The following is a 16,488-nucleotide window of genomic DNA, read 5'->3' on the forward strand; positions in this document are numbered from 1 at the left end:
ACGCTGGAGAAATTTGAAAACGACATTTTCACACCAAAAACGCATCAAATGTTTTCTGTCCACACTACGCCGGAAAAATTTGAAAACGGAATTTTCACACCAAAAACGCAACAAATGTCTTTTGTCCACACTACGCCGGAGAAATTTGAAAACGCAACGATCACCGGCGACAGAAATCACCCTCGAGGGTTAGGGTTAATCACATCGTTTTCGAAAACCTCCGTTTTCAAAACGCTTCCCCTCCACGCTGAAACTGAAAACCGAGTTTTCGTAAACGTCCGTTTTCGGTCCGGATTAGTAAGGACGGTAGTCCTAACCGTAGAAATAAAGCTGCGTTTTGAGATTTCTCAGGCGTAGCGTGGACGCTGCCTTATTGGTTGTTCTCTCCCCACGACGAAATGCAGCTATCACGTGCCCAACGTGCGCGTAATACACATGCGCCACGTGCGTGTATTATGTTACCGTGCGAGACTGGATACTGTAAAGTGACAAGAAGATATGCTACATGTACAGGATCAACTTCGCAACCAGCGACAAAGATTTGTTTGTCAAAGAATAATTCCCAGCCAATGAATTTCTGCAATTGAATCGCAGACAAAAACAGCCATGGATATTTTCCAGTTGCTATAGATTCACGTTTTTGTTGCGCTATTTTTTTTTTCCTGGACATAACGAGGCAAATTCCGACCTTATAACAAACAAACAATTACCTTTCGACATATCTACGATAGTAGCCATTAGATAAAAAGAATTAAAAAGAAAGGTTAAAAAGTCTGGTTGGCTATATTTATTTACCTTGAAACGAATAGCCTGCGGAGCACCGTGGGTCAAGCGAAGAACACTGGTTGTTGTAATCATATAAACAGTGCAAATACAACGAGTGACGGTGAGGTACAGTGCCAACAAGTGAAGATCGAACGACTGTTTTGCAGGTATAAGTATTAGATCTACTAGTCTATCATGCTTAATGTACTGAGTACAGAACATCTATCATGTCTTTCAGTCACTTATGAATCCTTTTATTTAAATTGCACTTTGACAATTTAAAAAATTCACAAACATACCAACAGTTCAGGCGACCGTGCTCCACCGCAAGGTTGGTTGCATTCTCTCAGTCAGTTCTACTTTGATCAACACAGCAAACAGGCTTGGAGTAATTACATGCCTTTAAAGTGCATCTTTTACGCGCCTGATACAGTGCGTGTCACGATTCGAAAGACCTGTGGCGTTGCTTAGGGTTGGGAAGGGGGGGGGGGGGGGGGAGCCCTGAGGGTTGGCTCGATCGATGAATCATTTAGCAATTTGTGAGCTGTTTTAGTCTGAAATAAAGCATGGTTTTTCAATCAAAGCGAAAAAGCCCCTTCCCCAGAATGTCGTTGAGTAGGTTACATGTTACGATTTGAAACAATTGGCGTTGTGCAGCGCGAGGAAGGGGGGGGGGGGGGTGAGTCACTGAGAAATGCAATTTGTGAACTATTTTTAGTGTGAAATCGAGCACGATTTTCAAAGCAAAGCGAAAAAGCCCCTTCACCCCTGCATGTCATCGCCAGAATTAGAACAACAACAACAATTAAGCTTTATAAACTAAGTAATAGAATATAGCACCGTATAGAACACGGCTATTTTGACCTGACGAGACAAAAAAAAAAAACAAAAAAAAAACAGGGTCAACACTATAGGAGTAGTTTCTTTCTTTTCTTAAGTTTTATTTTGTCTTATTTCTTTCTGTATTGGCTTTTTAGTCGCGTAACTTGAATAGTTTTCGCCTCATTCCGGGGACGTCCACTGGTAACTTTCAATTGAGATCATTTTTGCCGTTTTTGGATTGCTCAGTTTATTTGTTTCTGTTTTCTTGTGGTGCCAAGAACTCAAACCTAATCCTAAAAAAACTTTAAAATAATTCACAAATACATATGTTAGGTAAACAGCTTAAAATATGGCTAAGTAATCCAATTATTTCAGCGTTATGAGATATTTAGAATCCTCGTTAAACTGACTTAAAACTAACTCTGGCCAGGTTTTCATGTCAGGTGAAACGGGGGACAAAAAGCTGGACTTTTCGACATAATAAACGATAAAAAAGGAACACTAGAAAAGGCCCGGTGATGAAACGCAAACTCAGATATCAGTTTGTTCAACCATTCTCTCCTTGTCATCTGAATCTTACTCATTTCTTCTTGTGTATGACATTGATTCTCCAAGCCTTCACTAGATCATGTTGTGGTAAAATGTAAAAAATAGCTGGCTTTGGGCTTATGGTCTGTAAATAGATTTGAAGTGAGATCAAACAATGTGTTTGGCGTTCACACGTTCTCAGGATGATAGTCAGTCACGCCTTTGTAGAAGAAGGAAATGGCCGCTTTCTCAAGTTTCTTAACTCTTTCTTTCCCTTTTTCAGCTTCCAAGTGCTCTTTTCTCCCTGTATTCCCTCTCAACCAGACGATGTTTTTTAAGTTTTAGTTATTTTGTGGTTTTTGTCTCCTAAATAAGTCACTCTATCTTTGAGCTCTGATGGTGCCAATTATGGTATAGAGTGTCGGGGTTAAAAAGCGAGTAACGGGTTGAACGTGATGTGCACTGGTTGAGGTTTAAGACCCGTTTTGCCCGATCGTGCAATGCAGGTACATGAATCACATTAATTACTCAGATTATACTTGATGTTTTGAGTATAGAAATAGATTTAGTATACGTTACTTAGCCACTCACGACCCTCTTGTTGAGGTCAAACTCAGCCTGTCCTGTCCAATCGTATTCTTAAGTGTTACGATGTTGTAGCGTGTTTAGAAAGCGATTAAGAACATTACTGTATCTATTAAATTTATAGTCACTTTATATGTGCGCGCGGAAGAGATCAGGCAAAAAAAAAAAAAAAAAAATTAAGTTATCCAGTGTCACTATCCATTAAGATTTGTTGTGTCCCTTGCCTGTCAGGTACAATATTTTTGCCTCGACGTTTTCTTCCAATTGATCTATAAAAAAAGAAACAAGCAACCAAAAAAGTAGTTCGACGGATCAACAGTCCAAATTGTTCGAGGGCAATGTGAAAAGTAACATTTAGAAAAGAGGCAGATACAGTCTTTCTTTCTTTTTTTTCAGTGCCAGTTTTACTTTTTTGGCAAAGGTACAGTATGCGACCGGTTTCAGGTGTCTGTATAAACATACGCAGCAAGTACAACCAAGATGAAAAAGTAGAAACTGTGAGTAATATCGCGGGTTACTCATTCATCGCGTTTTTCTCCCCTCCGTTTCCTCAATTTTAAAATGCCATCTTCTACGCGGCTAAATGCGTACGACTTTAACAAGCCTTAAAAAGAAAAATATCTTTGCGCAAAACACCAAGTGAGGTCGTTTTTGTCGCTGTTTGTGATCTGCTTGTTGTTTCTTTCGCACTTTGTCCCAAGTACTCAACTTAATCCCAGTAAAACCTTTGAAAAAATTTACAGCTAGAAATAGCTAAGAAATAAAGCTGAAATAATCTAATTATTTTAGTACGAAAACTTAATATAGTCCGAATCCAGCGTTAAAAACAAATTAGGCAAACTAAGTATTGCAAAATCATTAACATTCGAGATCCGATTGAAACGGTTCGGGGAAATTGGAAAGACAATTTTATCATCTCAGGTAAGATGCCAGGCAACTTTGTTATTAGGTTTCCGTCGGCGTTAGGTTTCGCGAAATTACGCGAGCGCTCGAGCGAGCGCGGGAAAAACTTGCGCTTGCGCAGTGTGAGTTCGCGTCTTACGTAAGCCGCAAACAAGTCGCGATACCAGTTATACCAGTGGCTTCGCGTCTTACATAAGCCGCGGCTTATTTAAGCAGAGCTCAAAACCCTCGTCTCACACAAGCCGCGGCTTCTGTTATCCGCGGCTTGTGTAAGACGTGAACTGGCTAAAATGTACCGTTTGCACGGCAAGTTCGCGTCTTATTTAATCCACGGCTTGTGTAAGCCGCGGATTATTTTTCTCGTATAAATGGCTCTTCAGTTTCGTTGCCTCCTAATTTAGTCACAACTGTTTCGGACGGGAAAATTATCTATTCTGCCCTGGAATAACGAAAGTGATTTTTCTGACGCATTGACTGACTTTTAATAACTTAAATTCATGCGATACATGTTCTTGGATAACACAACCACTTTCTATCCAGGAGGAAATATGTATATGTACCATATATGTTATTAAAACCAAGAAAAGATCCTGTGGTAAAATATGAACTGAGATGAGTGATAAGTTAATAATGATGGTGAATTTTAAGCTCGGTAATGAAATGCGAAGGTGAATTAATCAACATGACACGAGCGTGGGACAAAGAAAAGTTCTGAGTCCCGGACAGGAATCGAACCCAGGACACCTGTCATATATGAACTCAGTTAAATGACCTTGCTTTCCATGAGTTTTCGTAGCTCAGTGGATAGGGTAGGCTCGATTTCCGCCGCTTTCTCGAGTCAGGTCTACATTCCTCCCCGAGAAGAGACGGCTGGACGCGTGAGCGGCAAAGCATGTCTGTGACGTAACTTCATGATTTAATTCTTGCGGCGCTTCAGGTGGCCGCAAATGTCATCTGATGACAATCATAGGCAGGCCCACATGATGCCTACGGCTCGTAAAATTTGTGACGTTTTCGCAACTTCTTTTAATTTTGGCCCTCCAACCTATTTTGTTTCACATTATTGTTGGGGAAGGGCATTACATGTTGTGTTCTATAGAAGAGCAGAGCAGAGCTGTTTGACTATGGTGTAGCAACTGTCATGTCAAAGGTCACGCACATGATGTTGTATGGTGTGCGTGGTGTTGACACCATGTTTATGTTTTGCTAGTTCGCTTTGCTTCGGCTCATTTAAAAATTTAATTTTGTCTGGCTTCGCCAGAGACTGGTGTCGCTTCCCTTCAAGAAGACTGCCGTGCACATCAACTCGACTGAGTGTTTTGTTTCTTGAGATCGATGTTTGCGTTTATCCCTCTCTTCGTTGACTTTGTTCGTTATCTGACATTCTGGCACCACATGATTCAAATATAGATTCTAACGCATAAGGCTGTTGACTATTTTGCGTGTTGTATATGCTGGTATATGCCACTATGGTTTCGATCAGGCAAGATTTCATCAGTTGACGGTATTTAGTTAAATGTCCCACTAATGCGATCGCACTTCATATCGCACAACTTTTTTGCTACTGCGAGAAAGCTAATTTATGCAGCCTGCTCGATTCAGGCAGGCATTTTTCTTATTGGTTGAAAGTAACAATGTGAAGTCCACGAGTCCAGCCGTGATTTCGGGGGAGGAGCGCGGGCTCCTTTCCCAAACAGCGGCTGGTAATCGAGCCTATGGATAGAGCGCCCGCCCGGTGTTCGGGAGGTCATGGGTTCGATTCCTGTCCGGGACACAGAATTTTCCTTTGTCCTACGTTCGTGTCATGTTGATTAATTCACCTTCACATGAACTGAGATATTGGGAGAAGAAAACTCGAGGCATAAGACGGACCTCCCATCTTCTACTAATCCCACTATTTTCTATCTCCTTTTCACCCACCTCCCTACCCCTCTTCCAAACCCTCCCCCCCCCCCCCCCCACCTAAGTTAGGCTTGTTGCACTGCATTCCAAACCTTATTGCTGGTTTTCAGTGTCACGCAATTCAAAATAGATCAAAATAAAAATCAAAACCAGTCAATAGATAAAGTCCAGAATCTGGGAAATGAAAGAAGGTAAATACGCAAAGACTCTCGCCAAAATTCTGGTCACAGCAATTTTTCTTATGCGAGATATGCGGAGAAATTTTTTACCCAAATTTATAGAGATTTGTATGGAGACGCCATGCTGGGGCCAATCCGTATGGGCACCAACATGGCGGCCGGAAACCAACAGAAACATCCGTCACTGAGTTTTGCTACAAAAGCGTGAATGTATCCCTCGAGGAACTCTAAAACATTAAAATAATACTTTTTCTAAGACATGAACTGTTCAGATAGCCAAGTTCCCCGAAATAAGTGACTTTTTTTAACCATCATGACCGCTCTCTAGGCCGTCATGTAAAAATTCAAGCGTAGTGTAGCACAAAACCAAGAACCCATTCGGAGCGAAAATTTGTATGAATATTAGTTTTTAGCTGCTGTTATACATCATTAAAGTAAAATCTCAGGAAGATCAATACCTTTGTAGTTCGAATTTTAGTGACGTCATGTGAAAACCAGCTACTCATTTAATTTTCTGAGACATTAATGACTGTCATAATTTTACACGCAATGCTATAACCATGGAATCCCGGTTTTTACAACTTCTTCCCCGAAATCATTATTTGATCATCAGTCGTACATGATCATTTGCTATTTTGAACCATAAAATCCATAGCTTATCCATAGAGAGAAGTCAAAAATATAACAGCAAGAAATATTCGTGACTTGCCAAAATAATCCATTCATTGTTGTCTGGATGTCTTGTGTCGCACGTGAAAATCAAAAGTCAGCTAAATGCTTTGCCAAGCAAAGGACGAAAACTGTCATCAGATGTGAGCATCTGTTCCAGGCTCTGATCCTGAACTATTGGCCTGAAAAGTAGTCTTGCAGGAACAAAAAAAGCGTATATCCATGATAAAGACAGTGATAAATATTGATCATAAATGTCAGTGCCTATTCGGTGATGTGATGCTGATAAAGGATATTTTCTGAGTTGTAAATTGCCTTATTTTTTTCCCTTAAAAGTCGAAGGGCTAGATTTTTTTCTCCGGCGTCAAAATCGTGATTTTGTTAGCAGCCGTATAGCCTGCAGACAGACTCTTCTCGGGGTAAGCCACGCAAAGAGCCTGCGCGCAGGCTATTAGCTGTTAAGCATGATGGTAACTTTCTGTGAAACAAGAAATAAATGCTTGCCGTGAACCCTTATTTTGACTGATTATGTTTTGTGTTATTCTCGACACTTCTCATTACGTAATAAACATGGCATGACTCTGTGAAATCCATTCGATCCTTCTCAATTTTTTTTTGGTGGAAATAAGGCGAACAGAAATGACACATGTCGAACAAGGCTGTTCATTGGACATTTAATTTCAAAATCTCATTCATTTTGTTAAATTTGATTGAAAAGTTTCCTCCCTGAGTTATGATACGTAAAATGCCCATTTTATTTTATGTGAATAGTGAACGACCCTTTTTTTATTTTCGTGAAACGTGATCTAGGTCCCCTTTACCACCCTCTGAGATGGCCACTTACCTTAACCTCAGTAACAAAGGCAAGTTGTGAAGCGTTCTCAGTCATATCAGACCCTGGGATTCGTGAGGCTCTGAGATACCTGCTCCGTCTGTGTGTTTAGCGCGCTGTTCTTCAGTGTATTTTGCTTCCAGCGGTGGTCAGAGGATCTTTTAACTGAGAGTGTAACTGACTTCTCCTGCGCCGAGGTTAGTTTAACCATAACTAGATATGTCAAAAAGAATTTCACTTCATTTGTCAGGGGCACCCAACGAATCGTTTCGGTAACTTATCTGTTCGGAAGGCCTTTAATCCCCTCTGATTTTCTTAAGAGAATTGTCATCTCGAACTTTCGTGATGTGAGAAATTTAATGTCTGTTGTCTTCGGATTGTTAAAAATGTCGTTTTGGGTACCGAAAAAAGGTCAGCTATCATTTTCTGAAAGGCGATAAGATCTAAGGTTTTCGGGGAAATGGACAAAAACGCTCTAATAAATTCGAGAATACTCAAGTTCTCCTAGAATAACTGAACAGATAATTTTTTTTAGCGCAACCTAAAATTAACCTACAGAACTTTAAAAGTACCCCAGATAGCCTAAAACAGCGCTTAAAAGCATTCGAGAGAAAACGGTCGTTGGGTGCCCCTGATTTGTCAATCGGTTAACATGGCGATCTTGTATATACGTGGAACAAACACTCTTCCGTCCCGGAAAACTGTACTTGACGGTGAATTTGTTTAGTTGCGTGCTACGGTGAGGAAAAACAATTATCGGACCCTTATGGGGACAAGAAGCCCCCTCCAACCACTGTCAAAATGTCACTTAATAAACGGTAAAAATGAATAGATTAGATTTCAGTCTTGGATACGTTAATTCGTAGCGTGTCCTTAAAGTTGTATTTATTTACCTCAATAATTCTTTATAATTTTCCTTTGCTGTATCCACTGGTCACATAATGTTGGTCCAAGAAAGGCCAAAGTTTGTGGGAAATTGAAGTAATAGTCCGGTAGACCATTATTCCAAAAGTCCAGGCCAGTTTAAAAGTCTAGATGTCAACAGTGCAATCGACTGTCTTATCTAATGTCAAGACAAAGCTGTCATAAAGGGTTAATAACCGGTAAAGCCAAAGCAAACATTCATTCGCATCCGAAATCTTAGAACTGTAGGAGAGTTTTATCTTTCGAGCTGCTTAAAGCTCATACCAACAGAAGGTAAGTTGATTTTTTGTACTTGAGTAGTGTTTTGCTAGCTTTAGTGAACGACCAAATTGAAATTTTTCAGATTCATTTTCACTAGAGCACTGGAAACTACGTAGAAAGAAAGGCATTCGGAAGTTTAGAGGTCATTAGCTAACCTGAAGCAAACGCTGGAGAAATCACTCGCACGATATGATCACGTTTAGAAAAAGTTTAAATTGTAAAGTGTCGGAATGCGCGCGAACCATGCGCCTCAGAGGAAACGCTCTTGATTATCTTTTTACACCGCGTCTTACCTGGTGTTAACAAGACTTCAATGTGATGTGTGAGCTGGTTTAGTCCGACATGCATTCCTTGCGAATAAAAAAATGTAAGCGGTAATAAGTTTACGGATGACAATGCTTGCGAACAAAACTACCCAGAAATGATGGAGCCTTGTGAACTGATTACCACTGAACGGACGGAAAAGCAATGTTGAGATTCTAACATTCTGTCACATTGCGGCTCATTTCATTGCCATCGTCATGTATTTTGCATAAATATAAAATTTACGTTATCGTATGGGTTATCAGTGGGTTCTTGGCTTTCTTCCAATCGTTTGTTATGGCGAAGGTCACACCAATTCTCATGCCTCTTGCATATCGGGTGCACACTTTGGGTCACTGCGTTTTGTGCTGATGTTTTATATCTGGGCTAAAGTGCGTCCATTTTGACGGAACAAACAGCAACTGAATAAGGTGAAATTGTGCTATTCAAAGCGAGCCACCCAAAAGAAATGTATGGCACAATTCAATAGAGTAATATTGGAAAGCCTGGACTGGGAAAAATTGTCCCAGTCCCTTCCCGTCAGCATGCGACGTGGGACGTCAGCGTGCGACGTTTGTAGGTTCTAGAATGTTTACAGTCGTTTCAATGTCGATCTGTTGAGGGGAAAAATCCATGGAATTAAGGTCAGATTATGATGACAGAAAGAAAAGCTGGGCACATCTTGCTGACCGGTGACACTTCCATAGTGGGAAGTACACAAGAAGGAGGCGTCCTAGCGCATAATCGGACCATAATCATGCTGTTTGTATCGATAAACCCGTTTATATCGCGATGAACGCAAGAATCTAGTAAAGATTGACGATAACTGAATACTCCTAAAAACAGTTCTGGCTCATTGTTGCGTTACTGACATATTTGAACAAGACATTACAACTTTATCTTTTGGTTTAACAGAACGACGCGTTTACCCCCTGGTAGGTGCGTCGTTTAGCTCGAGGTTCTTGTTCAGCGTAATCCGCATCAAACTTGTGGATAGTCTTAACACCATTGTTCCCGTTTTTAATATATTGTTGTTCCAATGCGACCACCAGGAAACCAGAACATGGTCAGTGAGATACAACAGCAATAAACTTTTCGCTGTAATGCCAACATGGGCAGCCAAGTGGTCGTAGTGTTAGTGTGAGGACAAGCTCGCGTCTACTCGACAAACTTTCAATCCTCAAGTCGTTTGGACTCTCTTTGATTTCTCGTTTGGGTTGACCTTAATCTGTCAGCTCCTGTCAAGTTACCTGTTATTGAGTTAAATCATTAGATTGGTAAACAAGTTGGGAAGACTGTTGTCTCGGTCACGTTTTGTCCATTCCATCGTTTCTTAATCCGACTTCATTGAATTGACCCACATTTATCTCCCAATCGGGTTTGCTAGCGCTCAGCTTAACAATCGTATCGATTACTGTCAAACAGAAAGAAATGGCTAGGGCTGGATCACGCTTTGCAAACAAATAAGGTTGGTTTTTCTATTAATAAATGTCTTAAGGCAATCAACATCAGAAGGACAAGTAGAGGGACTACGGTCTACAACAATAACAACAAATGTAAAAATACTAATTTCGTAAATGTAGTGCGGTACTCCTCAGTTGCTAGAAATCCAGTTATAAATGCATGGCATTGGCTAAGAAAGGAGAGTCTTAGCAAGTTGACAATATATACTACTTGAAAATAAAAGCTCCCGTTCTCACGTTTGTCTCGCCCGAACTATCGATTCCAGATTCTGTTGTTTTAGACGGAATATATTTTACTTGCCGCTTTCTGTAAGATTTTCATGTATTCACTGCGGCTTCTCTCAGTGGAAGAACTAATGGCCGTGTACGCTTACATATGTCTCAAGCAGGGTAAAACTAGTCATTTTGGGGTCGAGAGGGAAGGGGGAAAAATCCTATACTCAAGCAAGAGATTATCAAGGAACTTGTCTTGATAATCCCTTGACTCAAGTGAATGGGGGTCCGATGGGTTCTACAGAACGTCTAGAGCTAAGGGAGCTGCTTCAACGTACAGAATCTCGATCATTTCTCAGGCGTGGCTCCTATTTGTTTTTGCTCTCAGAAAGTAGTTAGTGAGTATAGGTAATCAGGCAGAGATGCGTCAACATTTCAAAGGCCACTGGTTTGAACCATTGTTGTATTTCTTCGCAGCAGAATTACTGAGACGTTACCATGGCTGTTCGTTTTCGTTTACCTGCCTTGATGAGAGAAGCTGCGGCTGAGTTCGCGGCCACCTTCATTTTACTGGTGAGTAAAAGAGGATTGCTAATTTATGGTGGGGGTGGGGGGAGGGGGGTGGCCACTATACAACAACTGTATTCACTTCTACATTTACAGTTTTATAAAATGTATATGAATAGGAGAGCAGGGCTGGCGCAGTGGTGAGAGCGTTCATCTCCCACCAATGTGGCCCGGGTTCGATTCCGGCCTTGGGCCCGTTTCTCGAAGGTTCCGAAAAGTTTTCGCACCCGGAAACCCGTAGCAAAATCTTCAAACCTTATGATTGTAAAACTGTTTTATTGACATATTCTTAACATGAAGAGAGTTTCTCTTCATACAAAAAGTTCCAGGTGCTTACACCTCTTTGTTTTTAGATACAGATTAATTAAAAATCGCTTTGCGGGCCCGAAAGGCTTCCGGGGCTTTCGAGAAACGGGCCCCTGGTGCTATATGTGGGTTGAGTCTGTTGTTGGTTCTCGCCTTGCTTCGAAGGTGTTTCTTCGGGTTCTCCGGTTTTCCTCCCTCCACAAAAACGATCACTCCAAATTCCAATTCTACCAGAATAGAGGACCCGGGTGAAAACTAGTTAAGGCTGATGTGACTTCCTCTCTAGATACTGTAAATTATTTCTATTTTGTTTATTTCAGGACAGAAAAAATTGAACAATTTGAGTCAGGAGAATGAAGTAACCCGAAAGTTGTCTAGTCAGTCCCCCAGCTTTTGTATGTTTCTTTAGAGAAGAGATGTGTACATGGTATAATACAATGGAGAAAATCAAAACAGGCTTCCGGAATGTTGTTCAGACCGTAAAATTTCACTTGTTTAGAGAGGCTGAACGCACTGAGATCTTTAAGAGCATTGGGGCTAAGGCATTGGGACATTGGGGATATTGTCCCAGTGAATAGTCATAGTCGCTGTGTAAGCTATTTTTGTTTCCCAGAATTGCATATCTAGTATTGTATCCTTGCACTTTACTGCCGCATTGAAAGAAATCTTGAAAAAAGCTTGATAGGGGGTTTTTATGCCAAAGATGCAGAAATACCATGGCGCATATGGACTAGCAAGACAGGAAGGATATTAATAAGAGATGAAAATTCATGAGCCGTAATTTTCTGTTACGTTATTTTGCAGACTTTTGGAGTGGGTTCAGTGGCTCAGATGGTTCTTAGTAACTGGAAGTTTGGAAATTTCTTCTCAGTCAACTTCGGTTGGGGAATTGGAGTCACACTCGGTTGTTATTGGGCAGGGGGAATCTCAGGTAAGCTTAGAGCAGCGAAACTGCAGTAGATATAAAATACTTATTTTAAACTGCCTTGCACCCAATGTGATGATCAAATTATTTTAGAAACATTTTGACACAAGGGGACCTGCAGACAGTACTTTATTCCTTTATTATCAAGAACTTAGTTGTGGAACTTAACGGCGCAAATACAGTCTATCAGGCCCGTTTATTGACAACATGGACCATGGCAAAATCACTAGGAAATGGGTATGACGTGAATCATTTTTCAGTAAATATCCCAAGACATAAGTCCAACAAATGCACGCTAAACGACCGATTGACAAAAAGCCAAAAGTGTTGAAATTCCTTCGTGACTTCTGCTCTGAACCTTTCTGCTGGTACATGACGGAACTTGAGGGCAGGATTGTTCGGAAGCCGATTAAAATAAGTAATGCGGGCTTAAAATTTTATTTTGTGGACTAATTCTATGTTATTGTTCGAGATTAGCTAAAAATAGCAATGCTTGACACAATATCGAGCGGATAATGCTTTTAATTACTTGTAAAACATCTTGCGTTTGAAGTGGAGCTAACCCTGTCTTTGTGTTATTAAACTTTGAACAACCTAACCTAGGTTACTTATTATCAATTCCGAAGTAGATTTCGCTTATCCAATAACATTTTTGTAAATATCATGCTTTGCAGGCGCTCACATGAATCCCGCGGTGACGTTGGCATTTGCTGTCGTGAGAAGACTTCCCTGGATTAAAGTACCCGTATACTGGGCAGCACAAATGCTAGGAGCATTCGTGGCTTCTGCTTGTGTCTATGGAGTTTACTATGGCAAGTTTTATCCATGCTCAGAGCATTCTCTTACTCTTAGGTTGACGGCTTTTATTTTCTCACTCCGCGCGCACACATCATGAAATCATGAAGCATTCTACTGCGAAAGGTTTAGTTTTACTAAAGATGTCCACAGTGTTGGTGAATATTTGGACCGGTGTTAATGTGAACATTTCTGTTTACTTCAGCTGGAAACTATTCAACCAGCATATAGTCTCATTAGTGGCGTGATTAGCTAAACTGCGCAAGCGTAACAACAGATTTCTGTCCTGGAAACAACATGGTTATGTGAAACACTGCTTGAAATGAAACCGTCGTTTTGTTACCCAACAATAATCCTTTTTTTTTCTATGTCATTTGTAATCTTATAGACGCCCTAAACAAATATGATGGAGGTGTCCGCCAGATACTGGGTCCAAATGGCACTGCAGGGATCTGGGCTACATATCCTCAGGACTACCTGTCAATTGGGAATGGCTTTGGTGATCAGGTAAACAAAGACAAATCATTGGCATCTAGAATAGATCATTGCTTGATAATTACAACAACAACAACAACACGCGCTTTCTTACTTTATTAATATTAAACTTACTTTACAAAACATAATATGTGAATACAAAAGAATTAGGTAAATTTACCAACCTAGCTGATGAAAGATAAGCGGAAAGGAGGGTAGACAGACAGAGAGACAGGGAGACAGGTAGAGAGGCAGACGGGCAGACGGGCAGATGGGTAGACAGGCAGACATGCCGTCAGGCAGTCAGGCAGTCAGGCAGTCAGGCAGTCAGGCAGTCAGGCAGTCAGGCAGTCAGGCAGTCAGGCAGTCAGGCAGACAGGCAGTCAGGCAGACAGGAACTCAGGCAGTCAGGCAGTCAGGCAGTCAGGCAGACAGACAGACAGGCAGACAGGTAGACAGGCAGACAGACAAACAGATAGACCGGCAGGTAGACAGGAAGCAGGCAGACCGACAGATTGACAGACAGAAAGGCGGGCATAGACAGATAGGCGAGTGGTGTTTCACGGTAGACGAGGAAGCATTGCATGACTAGTATGTGTCCATGTATTTCGTAGGTGTTTGGCACAGCCCTGTTGGTTGGCTGCGTCTTCGCCATTATCGATAAGAGTAACAATACTCCTGACAAGGGCTCAATACCCGTCATGATTGGTCTGGTCGTGTTCGTTATTGGCGCCACTTTCGGATACAACTGCGGATACGCTATTAACCCGGCCAGGGATCTGGGACCAAGACTTTTTACCGCAATAGCTGGATGGGGCGGGGGTGTGTTCACGTAAGTATGGACTTTTAAACTTGATTTTAGTTGCATTAGAACAAGTAGAGGAATCGCCCATAATACAATGTGTTGGAGTAGTAATCTTCAAGTTGTTTTCTTAATGAGCGGCGAGGGACTCGGAGCACTTCACTAAGGGGTCTTGGATCAGTAATCCATGTTTGAGCTTGGCCATTATTAAGACCGGGTGCTGAAATTTCAGCTGTCAGTTGAATTCTCGGACATTCCTTGGCTATCAAAACTCAGATTTCGGCCATCGGTCATTTTTTCAGCTGACAAATTTGGAGTTCAATGTTACAGCGAACTCTTATAAATTAACACTAACGCCGTCCGTTCAGACGGCCGAGCAAAACACTGCATGTCGAATTTGGACTATTCTAAATTTTGGAATGCATGTTTATCTTCCACTGATTAATATTATATTGGGTCGTGTCAGCTTTAAGTTTTTCGTTAAGTCGTGGCAGAGTTCGGACTGAAAACATTACATTGCACGTTTAGCCGCTGCGTTTTCGTTTCGTGATTTGCATTTCGCATCGTCGAAACATTCGGCAATCAGTAAAATCTATCCCTCAATATTCTTTTGCTGTGTTCTGTAAGCTATTTTCTTTCGTGCATTGCTTTTTACGACTACTGTTTAAATGCAGCGAAAGTCTGGAGCAAATTAACCTTGCACCGTTTGAGACCAACGTATTAAATGATATGTTTTGACTTCACAGCGCGGGAAACAATTGGTCCTGGGTACCAATAGTTGGTTGTTTCTTGGGCGGAATTCTTGGGGCGTTGGCCTACATCGGTCTTATCGAGATGCATCACCCTCAAGAAGACCCGAGGCCGGCTAACACGGAACTCGAGAGTATCATTACAAGTAACTGAAGACAGAGTGGGTGCTCCGGATGAATCATCGTGTTTCATGACAGCTGATGATAACTAAGGACTTTTCAGTGGTGTCTTATATAGTGTACTTGTCCTCATAGTCGCATTTAGTATAGAAACGTCTGTAGGAGAAAAGCGAATAATTACCTTGGAAGGTAATTGAAGTTCAAGACTTAAGCCTTGATAAGTAAAGACGTAGCACATTGAATATGTACAAAGATGTAACCAGTAGCTAGGCCGTTTTCTGTTGTAGGACCCTGCCAAGTAATTCTATAGTTCTTTCAGTTCAAGAGGGTTCAAGCGTTCAAAATGTCACAGATCGAGATACTGGAAAATTAGTAAATGAGTCTCAAAGCCAAAAATAAGAAGATTGGTAAATGTTTCTGCTTATAGCACACTTTGTCAAACTGTACCATTCCAGATCTCACGTTTACAAACATAAACAAAATTACAATTGAAAATGGAAGTATCAGAACTACCCTAGCTGCTATGTCACTAGAAAGAACTCTATTTAACAATTAGATTATTCGTTCTCTATTAGCTATCAACTCATAGAAATAGAGAGCGAATTATCTAATTATTTTACTAGGATTCTAACTAAATGAACGCAAATAATGGTTTCCAATTATTTCTCCATGTATCATTAAACTGTAGACTTTATCAAAATCGCATGGACATTGGAAATTTGTAGTTGTCTGCGCGCGTGCACCCGTTTTTCAATGACTTCAAGTTTAAAAAGGTCAAGAAACCGTAAATAACTCTGTTACAGTCTTCTCAAGAATTTAATTATTCGTTTGCATCTAAACATTCCTCCAAAACTTCTGGAATATCAGAAAACGTCGCCATTTCGTAGACGACTGACAGCCACTGCACTCTAATGGCTGAAAGTGTACGGTTAGCTCAGCCAATCAGATTGCAGCATTTGCATTAGTATTTTAGTAGAATTCTACTAAATGCATTTATTATTGTGTCAAACAACATGTATGATAAAATATGGCTTTTTGAATGCGTAGTTATTGTCACCTTATCTAACCTTGCATCTGTTACGTATTGTATATGACAATTGAAAAATATTTTGTTTATGGTCGTTGTTGTTGCTGTTGTTGTGGTAACTAACAAAACGCCCAGCTAATGAGCTGGATTCCAATCTTTCTTAATGAATGAGATTAAAAGTAACTGAAAATTCTTTAGATTCTGATTCTGTAATTATGTTGCGTTTAAGTAATATAACGTTCCCAGCATGTTCTTACTGTTAATTGATATCGACCCTGCGCAGTAGAAACTCCACATATTGGCTATGTACTATGTTATTTCCAGTCGCAAATCACGATACCGCTACCTTCCCGCTAAAGGTTTACGTATAATTC

General features: G+C 40.8%; 1 protein-coding gene across 7 annotated transcripts; it reads left to right on the forward strand.

Annotated features, from left to right (window-relative positions):
• Nucleotides 1-850: 850 nt before the first annotated feature.
• LOC110050169 (aquaporin-3-like) lies at nucleotides 851-16,311 on the forward strand. 7 transcript variants are annotated; one of them, XM_020756056.2, is made up of 8 exons: nucleotides 852-932; nucleotides 7,164-7,382; nucleotides 10,830-10,922; nucleotides 12,027-12,153; nucleotides 12,822-12,959; nucleotides 13,331-13,449; nucleotides 14,031-14,248; nucleotides 14,965-16,311. In XM_020756056.2, exons 3-8 carry the CDS (start codon nucleotides 10,848-10,850, stop codon nucleotides 15,119-15,121), a joined length of 834 nt encoding a protein of 277 aa, XP_020611715.2. In that variant the 5' UTR covers nucleotides 852-932; nucleotides 7,164-7,382; nucleotides 10,830-10,847; the 3' UTR covers nucleotides 15,122-16,311. The 7 variants fall into 7 exon arrangements, with proteins under 7 accessions (XP_089133586.1, XP_020611715.2, XP_020611712.2 ...); XM_020756053.2 differs by having other exon boundaries at nucleotides 853-932; nucleotides 10,827-10,922; XM_089277460.1 differs by lacking the exon at nucleotides 7,164-7,382 and having other exon boundaries at nucleotides 851-932; nucleotides 10,827-10,922.
• Nucleotides 16,312-16,488: the final 177 nt, after the last annotated feature.

The sequence above is a fragment of the Orbicella faveolata genome, unplaced genomic scaffold (assembly GCF_042242905.1).
Source record: "Orbicella faveolata isolate gen_17 unplaced genomic scaffold, um_ofav_v1 contig_46, whole genome shotgun sequence".
Lineage (NCBI taxonomy): Eukaryota > Metazoa > Cnidaria > Anthozoa > Scleractinia > Merulinidae > Orbicella > Orbicella faveolata.